Source organism: Psammomys obesus, unplaced genomic scaffold, assembly GCF_907164565.1.
Source record: "Psammomys obesus unplaced genomic scaffold, mPsaObe1.curated_primary_1811, whole genome shotgun sequence".
NCBI lineage: Eukaryota > Metazoa > Chordata > Mammalia > Rodentia > Muridae > Psammomys > Psammomys obesus.
In genome coordinates, this window is record NW_026596095.1 from 17,401,356 (window position 1) to 17,412,478 (window position 11,123).

General features: G+C 46.6%; 1 protein-coding gene across 1 annotated transcript in view; it reads left to right on the plus strand.

The window, feature by feature from the left end:
- Positions 1 to 3,462: 3,462 nt before the first annotated feature.
- Positions 3,463 to 11,123, plus strand: part of Pla2g12a (phospholipase A2 group XIIA) — a 15,029-nt gene continuing 7,368 nt past the window's right edge. The window contains exon 1 of the mRNA XM_055628124.1: positions 3,463 to 3,787. Within this exon, the coding sequence (XP_055484099.1) occupies positions 3,565 to 3,787 (223 nt within the window). The 5' untranslated portion in view covers positions 3,463 to 3,564. The remainder of the gene's footprint in view (positions 3,788 to 11,123) is intronic.

The window sequence follows — 11,123 nt, forward strand, 5'->3', positions numbered from 1 at the left end:
CAGCTGTATACCCAAATCACCACACAGAGACTAGGATTTATTTAATTAACCTAGAGCACAATGCTAGGCAATACTTACTCCATCCTAAGCCTCCAAGCCCACATAATTTCCTACCATTCAGATTTCACCCATTATACTTGCTTTTAGTCATATCTTAGGTCCAGTCCATCTCTCCACATGGTTCCAAGACCTCTCCTGCAGATTCTCCACTCTCCTCCCTTTGCTTCCTCCTCTTCCTTCTGGACCAGGATGTCCCACCCTATCCTCTCCATTGCTCAGCATTTGGGCTGGTTGTTTAATTGACAATATAGAGAACAAAGGGTGGCATGTTTACATGAGACAGGTGATGACTAGAATAAGCATCATAAAACAATGTCTGGATTGAAACCAGACAATGGGGTAGAGAAATCATCATTTAAATGAACCAGGGTAAATTACATTCCAAAAGAACATTATACCAACAATGCACAGGGACTTCAAACCTGCAAAGATGGACAAAAAGCCCAGAATGTACTAGGGTCAGGCTCTCAAGGGCAATGGTCAGCGCTCCAAAGTGGCTCTGTGTAGAAAAAGACCAGGTACAGTGGGAGTGGGATGCACTGACTCCAGGGTTTTATCAACTCAGAGGTCTCTCTCAGGACTCTGAATTACAGACAACAGAATGCAGTACGATCAGCTTTATCAAACAGACTCAATGCCTCCATCAGACTGGCCTGTAGACCTGTAGACAAGTCAGTGGAGCATTTTCTCCATTAATGGTAGATGTGGGAGAGCCGGGGTAACTGGGGGCAGTGCCACCCCTGGGCAGGAGATCCTGAGACCTGAGCGAGTCAGGAGCAGCAAGCCAGGAAGCAGCATTCCTCCATGGCCTCTGCTTTAGGTCGTGCCTCCAGGTTCTTGCCCTTACTTTCCCTAGTGATAAACCACTATCCAGAACTGTAAGGCAACGTGGATCCTCTCATCCTCGGGTTGCCTCTGATCATAATCTTTATCACAGCAACAGAAGCAAAACTAAACAGGCGCTACTGTCTCTTCATGTATTCTGGCTTTTATAACAAATTAGGTTAAATGTAAGGATGGCAGGAAAGCCCTCACCTACCTCAGGAAAGGGACCCCAGGCCATTCTGCGGACAGAGAGTTAACCAAGAACCATTGCAGCTGCTTATTGGTGTTATGAGAACGAAGAGAGCTAGAATTACTTCTAGCTCTCTTTGTTCTCATATATATATATATATATATATATATATATATATATATATATATATATATATGATCCTTGGGTTATATATAACTGAGTTGTGAATAGTTTGTCATAATCAAGATTTCCTATGTCATATGAGGCTAACTGGAAAATAAAATATGAAGCTGGACTTTGCAGAAACAATGGTAAGAAAACTCAGTGGCGCTCAGCCTAATGTACCAAAGAGCGCATCTCCCAGAGGTGAGCTTAATCTGGCTTATGGAATGTGATGGTGATTCTTGACTGCCAACTTTCCAGAATCGAGAAGAATTTAGGAGATGGGCCTCTGCGCAGAATTATCTTGAGTCCCTTAATTGATGTGAGAAGAGCTAGCTCAATAGTGGGCAGGACTGTTTCCCAGGCAAGGGACTGTAATGTGTGGAAAGTGATTCATTTGTTGCTTTCTGCTTTCCAACTGGGATGGGACCAGCTGCTTGAAGCTCTTGCCACTTTGACTTCTTTATTGTGACCAATGGGATGCTGGGACTGAGCCAGAAAAACAAACAAGCCTTATTATTATTATCACATCATCATCAGAGTGTGTGTGTGTGTTTAAGTGCATGCAGAGGTCAGCAGACAACTTGAGGGACTCCCTTCTCTCCTTCCACCACGGGTTCCAGGCATCAACAGTTATGAGGCTCTCTTAGCAAACCGTGAGCTACCTCACTGATTCTTCACATTGTTTTTGTCAGAGCACTTTCTCATGGCAGCAGAAAAGAAAACTCAGGCACAGAAGAGCAGCTTTCCAGAGGCCTTGCAGCTGGAGGAGCCAGCCAGACACAGAATGGAGGGCAGCTCGGTGGCCCTGGTGCCCAGGGTACATCAGAGAAAAGGACAATCTGGGTGTGGCCCTTGTGCCCAAGCGCTGGAACTGAAGACTTCTAGAAAGTCCAAGCAGGAATTAGGGAGAAAGATGTATAGGGGAGAGTGGAGGGATGGAATGAGATATGGAAGAAAGAACCCTAGACAGTTCCAAGGGAAACTGATGACGGTAGAAGCCAACTTGGGGAAGGAGAGAGTGGCCCTGATTCTAGGTAGGGTAAGGAGAGAAGACACAGCAGCTGGAGACAAAACAGACGGCATGGTACCAGGGAGAGGGATTTGAGTCTACGGCAACTGTGAGATTTTTATTATTTTATTATTACTTTTTATTTATCTCATAATTATGAGGTGATTGGTGTGGCCATGGATGGCAGATTAAGAGTAGAGACTAACTGAAACGGGTTATAGGCACTTGGGTTATTCTGAATTTGTGGCGTCCTCTGGGGAGCTCAGTGAGACTGCACAGTGTGCAACGGAAAAGAAAAGGTGCCAAAGAATCTGGCATTTGAGAACGTAATCCCTAAAGGCAGAGACAGCAAACCGAGTCCTCAGAGCACAGTGTTATGGTAAAAGACATTAGTTCATCAAGATGTAAATGTGTAAAGAAATAGAAATGACAGGCCAATATCCTAACACTTGGGAGGCCGATGTAGGATAGTATGTTCAAAGCAAGTTGGACCGCAGCCTAGGCTATAGGCCAAGACTCTGGCGCAGAAATATAAACAAAAAGGTGGCTGTGGGTTTTAACTGAGGCCTGATCCCATCTAACCTTCCTGCATTTGTCGAACTTGATGAGCCGTGTCTTGCTTTAAAATAGTGGTGGTAAAGCTGGGTGGGAACCCAGATATCGTGATCTCTGCTGTCTCTACCTCCTTCTCCTCCCTACCTAATCTGTGGTCATGGGTTCACTACCGAATTCAGAATTTTGAGAAGAGTTACCTGCGAACTTCCCCTTCCTTAAAATTAGAGGCAGTGGAGGAGGCGCTCTAGTTGAGCTCTGAAAAACAAACAAGCAACACTCAAACAAAAACTCACAATGAGCCAGGCGGTGATGGCGCAGGCATATCTCTTGAGATCGAGACCAGCCCGATCTACAGAGTGAGTTCCAGGACAGCCAAGTTTACCCCGAGAAAGCCTGTCTCGAAAGACAAACAGAACAAATACAAAACACAAACTTAACTACGGGGCTGAATCTAGGCAACGAACATTTCTAGGGCACGGGCTAAGGGTACAGTGGCCCACAGAGGCGGAACGCAAAGCTCCCGGGGCGACCGGAGACCACGTGGGCCAGGCTCCCACGCTCCGGCGCAGGCGCACTGTGCAGGACGCTGTCCGGACGAGATGCGCGCGCTCCCGCGCCCCCGCCCCGCCCCCCCCCCCCCCCTGCGCGCTCGCCTCTCGGCGCAGCTCTGTGACGGGGCGCGAGCCGGAGAAGGCGGAGGAGACCCGGGCCTGAGCAGGAGCTCTCGGCACTGCCCAGCCCGGCCGGCCCGGCAGTGCAGATGGTGGCTCCGTGGTCCGCGGCCGCCCGGGGCCCTGCACTCCTGCTCCTGCTCCTGCTCCTCCTGGCCACAACGCGCGGCCAGGAACAGGACCAGACCACCGACTGGAGGGCTACCCTCAAGACTATCCGCAACGGCATCCACAAGATCGACACGTACCTCAACGCCGCGCTGGACCTGCTGGGCGGCGAGGACGGCCTCTGCCAGTACAAGTGCAGCGACGGTGAGCCGTCGGGGGCGCGGGGAGGGGCATGGAGAGAGGGACAGATGCCGGACAGGTGGTTGGGGGGGGGGATGGGTGCCGGGCAGGGGGATGGAGGGACAAGTGTGGGGCAGGCGGATGGGGTGATAGGTATGGTGCAAGGGGCTTGAAGGGACAGGTTCGGGGCGGGGGGGGGGGCACAGGTACAGGGAAGAGAGATGGAGGGACACGTGAGGGATGGGGAGCAGGTGCCAGGCAGCCTTTGACTGCGTCCTCGGTGTGGAAAGAATGAGCGGCGCTGGAAGCGTGCTGTCCTTGGGATTGAGCAAGCTGGGAACAAATGTGAGAGGTCGTCTGAGTGCGAGCTCTGCACGCCGCTCTCCATTGCTCCTGAGTTTCACGTCCTCCCTCCCTGCAATTGCACAAAGTTGCCTAAGAACTTACTGATGTATGAATCCTGGGAGTGGCGTGGAACTGATTTCAGCGCACGCGAACACGCAGACACAGACACACACACAGACCTTGTAATTGAGTCACCTAGACATAACAAAGCCAAACAAGAATTTTAAAGCCATCAGCCACGTAAAATAAATGGTGGCTTTTGTATAAATTTCTGATGTACTTGGTTTTTGAGGGAGGTGTACCTCATTGAAAGAGTTCCACTAAGTTCTAGAAAACGGAATGTTAAGACTTGTGGTTTTTCAGCAGTTCATTGTCCAAGTGGGGTCCATAGTAATGGGGACACAGGGATGGCCTCTGACATGAACTGATTGGCCTGCCCTTTGATCACCTCCCCCTGAGGGGGGAGCAGCCTTACCAGGCCACAGAAGATGACAATGCAGCCACTCCTGTTGAGATCTGATAGACTAGGATCAGAAGGAAGGAGAGGAAGACCTCCCCTATCAGTGGACTTGGGGAGGGGCATGCGTGAAGAAGGGGGAGGGAAGGTGGGATTAGGAGGGGAGAAGGGAGGGGCTTATGGGGGAATACAAAATGAATAAAGTGTAATTAATAAAAGTTAAAAAAAAGACTTGTGGTTTTGTTTTGCTTTGATTTTTGAGACAAAGTCTCAAGTAGCCTAAGCTGGCATCCAACTTGGTGTGTAGCTGAGGCTGGCCTTGAATTCCTGATCCTCACCTCTCAGCCTCCCAGGTGCTTGGATGACAAACACAAGCCACCTTTCCTGCCTTGTGGCTTTCTTTTCTTGGATATCAGTGGCCCCTCTTCCTTCTCCTCTGTCAGTATTAGAGTTTTCCACTTACTCCCTTCATGTTAAACATTCTCTTTGAATCTAAGAACTTGCTTTCTGGCAGTGGGGATGGTAATAAAATCAGCACTTAAGGCAGCAGTTCCGGTGTTGCCCGGGCTCGGGTTTTTTAGCATTTGTTTTGTGGGGATGGGGCTTCTGTTAGGCCAGGACTTAGGCAAGCTTGAGAGATTAGCCAAGGCTACCTGCTGAAAATAATAGGGCCATCCATGACGTCAGTGAGAAGGCCTGATTGCAGGGTTGGTGAACCAAATAAAAACCGCTGTCCTGTACAACCGTGATGCCACCTGCAGCTTGCCAGTCTCCAGATAGGCCCCACCTTTATGCTAGTATGAAGAGCGTTCCATAGCTTCTAACGATCGTCTTTGCTTCTGTAATTTATGCCCAAAAATTTCCACCAGTGCGCACTGAGAAGAATATCTTCTTCTTGTACAATGTCTTGTTTCTGTGAACTGTATCAGGGGGACTTTGTGGGTGACAAGGATTAGATGATGACTCAGTCATGATGCAAATATTAGTCTTGACCACGTGCCCGTGATCTAGCAGCGACAGGTAAAATCCCTGTCCCTGGAGCTTGTATTATGGTGCAGCCAGTAAATGAAAAGAGCTGTGTCCTCGCTGTCCACAGGTCTGCTGTGAGCCACTGTCTTGAGGACAGTAATGCTTCCCAACATTAGAAATGGAAGCCAGCCACAGTGTACCGGGAAGGGCTGGGAGCCGACTGCCCTTTATATAGGATGTTCCCGGACAGAGGAAGGACATCTCAGGATTGGAAAGCCGTAGGAGTGCTCTGTGATAGCCGGGGAAAGAGTGCTCCAGGCCGAGGAAAACAGCACACAGATCCTGAGGGCACAGGATCCCAGGAAGGCCAGTCAGTGGGACTCTTGAGGGTTTCTGCCTGTGGCAGCGAAAAGAAGCGGCTGTTATTTGCAGACACAAGGATGACTTGAAAGGTGCAGTCTTCATAAACAGCTGTGAGTCTGGGCTATAGAGCTGTTTACATTGAGAACGTCTCAAAATGACCTGTTCCTGGGGAAAGGGTGCTTTAAACTTCCCTTTTACTTTTTTTCATGTTCTGCAAGCCTCACAAAATTTGCCACCAAGCTCTTAGGTAAGCAAGAACTGCTAAATACAACAAAGGCATGTGCTTCTATATACCCTCCCCCCACCCACAAAGAGCTTGGTGTCCTGGGCACTTGTTCCCTTTTGTTCATCTTCTGTTGGGGAAAGACCTTAGTGAGAGTAATGTGAGGTTTTTATGGGAACACCTCTCTCTCTCTCTTTCTCTCTCCCCCTCTCTCTCCCTCTACCCCGTGTGTGTGTGTAAGGTACATGCATGTGGGTGTTTGGGTTTTGGGCCCATGTGTGCACATGTAGAGGCCAAGAGAGAGTGTTGAGTGACTTTTTCAGTGACTTTCTACTCCCTGAAGATGGTGTCTCTCTCTGAAAGTGAATCTCACTGATATGGCTTGTCAGTGAGCTCCTGGGATCTGCCCGTCTTTGGTGCCCCTCAACACTGGGGCTTATAAACTATTTGCCTGGGTGCTGGGGATTTGAACTCCACGCATCATGATGTAACAATTATTATTGCCTACCTGAGCCAGCTTCTCATCCCTTAACTTTTTTTTCCCTGACATCAAAGGAAATTAAGGGAGAAAAGAGTTTCACTTCCATTGAAAAGTAGAGGAAAAATAAAAAAAAAATGTTTTTGGAATTTTGAATCAGTTGTTTATTCATCTAGAGATATAGAGATAGAATATATAGAGATAGAATCAGGAGCATCTAAGTGCTGTACTGAGATCTAAGTGTCAGTGGAGGTGGAGAAGCCAGGTGGAGCCAGACTGCTGTGGGCAGGGGTCCAGACAAAAGATGGCAGCGATTATGTCCTAAGCTGGTAGGACTTGGGGTGATGAGAATGGCTTGAATTTGAGGTATACTTTGAAGGAAGAACCTAAAGGATCTACTGCTGGCTTGTCAGTAATTGTGACTAAGGCAGAAAATGATAGCGGAGGTGATGGGGCAGGATACTTGAGAAGTATAGTTTCTACTGTGTAAAGGGAAAGGCCGGCTAGGAGCAGGCAGTGCACCCCTGTTCACAGGGTGGAGGGGGCATGTGGGCACAGATGTTAGGCGACTGGGTTCTGATTGACGAGTTTTCAGTGAAAAAGGAACGAAGCCATTAACTTCCAGAAAGTCTAAGAATGAAGATGTTGGGAGATCTGAGGAAAGTGGGAGGTGAGCGATCTGGAGTAGTGATTCCCAACCTGTGGGGGCTGCACATCAGATACCCTGTGTATCAGATATTCACGTCATGATTTACAATGGTAGCAACAAAAATATCGTTATGGTTGGGGATCACAGCAACAGGAGGAACTGTATTAAGGGGTCGCAGCTGAATTAGGAAGGTTGAGAGCCACTGGTCTAAGGGAAAAAGTTATCCCAGAGCCACACGGAGATGAATGGTGTAGGGTGTTGAGTGATGTGTGTCGGAAGTCTCCACTGTATTTCTCCATACACAGTAGCGAGATGTTTGTGTGATGCACTTGCCAATCCTCTAGATTTTCACCTGCTTCATTTTCTTCCAGTGAAACGAGTGGGTCTGTTAGAAAGTAATTATGTCAAATTTGGAAAAAATAACGTTGTCGGGGAGAAAGGGGGGGGAAAGAATGCTAATTAGTGATAGTAATAATTACAATTTCTGCAAATAACTTAGGTTTTCACTGCATGAGGAGATGGGAAAACATTAAGAAGCCCACCACTGGCATCCCAGCCAGCCCACAGAGGAAGAGGATCCTCCTGAGGGGACCTGATGGCTAGGTCAGACAGTCAGGGAGGAGGGCCTCCCCTATCAGTGGACTAGGGGAGAGGGATAGGGGAGGAAGAAGGAGGGAGGGTGCTACAACTGGGATACAAAGGAAATAAACAACAATAATAAATAGTAAAAAAAAAAAAAAAAAAAAAAAAAAAGCCCACCACTTACGTCAGTGGTTTCAACCCTCCTAACGCTGTGACCTTTTAATACCCTCATGTTGTGGCGACTCCCAACCGTAAAATGATTTTTGTTGCTTCGAAACTGTGGTTTTGCTATTGTTATGAATCACAAGGTTAATATCTGAAATGCAGGATGGTCTTAGATGACCGTGTGAAAGGGTCAGTTGAGCCCCCACAGGGGTTGCAATTCACAGGTTGAGGACTGCTGACTTATGTCAAAAGGTACAATTAGTGAATAGCTTCCCCCAGTGCATATGTACCCTTGATTTAGTTTTTCTTTAGTTCTGCCTCCCATTTCCTTCTTCTCTTATTTTTCTATATCTGTTTATGAAATATGGGGAACCCTGGCCACAGTATATCATGATATTGTGGTTTGACTCTAATTCTCCCATTAATGAGCTCCTGTTTGCTTTGTAAAAGCTGGTAACAGTATAAATGTTAAAAGCTTTAATGTTCAGCCTCTCTTTAACACCACTTATAACGGTATCTTAAATAACACTAGTACATAATTTGGCACCTGAATCAGCTAAATCTTTGTGTATGAGTGTATTGCCTGCATGTATGTTTGTTTACCACATGCATGTAGTACACTCAGGGAACAGAAGAGGGCGCCAGCCCTGGAGCTGGGGTTACAGATTGCTGTGAGCCCGCTGTATGGGCACAAGGAACCAAACCTGGGTTCTCGGCAGGAGAGGCCAGTATAGTTAAGTGCTGAGCCAACACTCCAGGCCTCATAAATCAATTCAACTTTTAATAAGTAGCTTTATAGATGATTTGTTCTAAATCATGTTTTATGTTTAATTATGTTTAAAATTTAATCATATTTTTTGAGCATGTGTCCGTGTGTTTCATTTTGTTTGAGTGGGGGCAGGGAGAGGGAGAGAATGTACTTATGAACATTCCATGGTGTACACGTATAGGTCAGAGGACGGCTTTTGGGAAGTGGTTCTCTTTCTTCACTGTGCGCCTAGGGATCAAACGCAGGTTTGTAGGGCAAGAGCTTTTGTCTGCTGAGCCAGCCTTGAAATCATATCTCAGTACAAAGGTGAACTTAGAACTTTAAAACACTGAGCTATTTCAGCAGTCACCTCTAATGATTGTGGTAGGCTTATCTGTTCATTCTATGGAAGAAGAACACTTTAATTTTGGCAGGCTATTTGTTATTTTCTCATGTAGTAATTTCTTGGGCCTTCATTGCATGCTAGGCCTCTTCCAGGAAAGGTAGACAAACCTGTTCTCTAAGAAACTGCTGTGCTAATTTAGCTCATAAACATTAGAACGTAAAACAACCAACCTTGGTGTCCAGGGTGGGTATAGAAGGGAAGATATTTTCAGATGGGGTGAGCTGGGAAGGCTGTTTGAGACAAATGACATCAGGCGCTTGTTCTAAAGAAACCTGGAACTAGTCAAACACACATACACATGCCCCTCTCATGCAGATATTAAGGAGTCAATCCCAGCCTTCATTTCAGTATTCTTTCCAATGTTTCATGTGCAGTAGGTGCGAATCTCCGTTACTCAGTGTCGGCTCCTTCCCTGTGCAGACAGCACTTGCCCGTTTGAGCTGGCAACTCTTCATCTTCACGCTCTCATTGTGTCCGTGACCTGCTCCCCACTCTGCTGCTTCCGCAGAGTGGGCGTGTTGACTCGGTATTTCCTTCTAACTTCATTTGCTCTGATCATCCTGTTGCTCAGCAGCAATTATCTCTTAGGAAGAAACTGTCTACAAGTATTAGTGGAATGCTTACCTTCCTGTGTTCTGTCACCACCGCAGCAGTCATTCGGATGTCTGGAAGTATATCCACAGATTGAGAATGAGGGGGAAAAAGTACAAAGAGAAGGAAAGATGGAGGAATTGTTATGAATAGGAAAGGAAATATATTACTAGTTCTAAAAGGGGAGGGGGGAAGAAGACAGTTAAGAGGCTGCTAGAAGCGCACAAGCTGTGTGGGTGGTAACGTTTAGACATGAACAGCACCAGAAGCCTAGCCTTGTAGGTGGGAAGGGGAATGTACATGTCCTCTGAGCAAGTAGAAACATAGGAAGAGGCTGTCATTTTCAAGTTATAAGCCCAGCCTGTCTTCCATCAGCTTCCTGACAGTTCTTTATGTGATGTGCTTCTGAATTTAAAACAGTGGTTAACCTGAAAAACTATATATACTACCTATCCTCTTTCCATGTTTGAACACACTATAGTGTATTTATAGTGCCTTTTAAAAATATTAGTAGAAGTCTGGCTCACTGATTCTCTAGAGCAATGGTCCTTAACCTTCCTAGTGATGTGACTCTTTAATACAGTTCCTCATATTGTCGTGACCCCCCCCAAACATAACATGTTTTCATTGCTACATCATAACTGCAACAGTTATGTGTTATAATGTAAATAATCCAATATACAGGATATCAGATGTGTGACCCCTGAGAAGTCATCGTTCAACCCCACAGGTTGAGACCCACAGGTTGATAACCAAAGGTTGAGAGCTGCTATTGTACATGTTTGTAAGTGTTTGGAACCACTCACTGTTAAACACCTGTTCAAGAGAAAGCTTTATACTTCTGTTTAAGAAACTGGAGTGTGTTTCCCGATTGCCAGTTTAGCCTTTCCTGCTGCTATGGTTTGAGTAGGGCTTGTTCCCCCCAAAATGGAAATTTCATCCTTATTAACAGATGCAGTACTAACGGGTGAAAGCTTTAAGAGATGCAGAGGACTCTGTCCTCATGAATTGATCAGTCCATGTCTACCTCATGGATCAATGAGTCAGTCTTGTGACTGACTGTGTAGTAAAAGCCTGTTTGGCTGGTTTCTCCCACTCTGGTCTCTAGTCATGTGATACCCGGCTCTTTCAGAGGATAACACCAGCAAGAAGGCCCTAGCCAAATGCAGCTCCAGGACTTTGGACCTGAAGTGTGAGCCAAAATAAACCTTCTTTAAAAACTTACCTCTGCTCTTGTGCTATTAGCAAGAAATAGCCTGGGCTGGAGGTGTAGCCCAGTGCTAGAACACTGGCCCCACATTTTCAAGGCCCTGAGTTCAGTCAACTCCCAACACACTGAAAGAAAGAAAGAAAGAAAGAAAGAAAGAAAGAAAGAAAGAAAGAA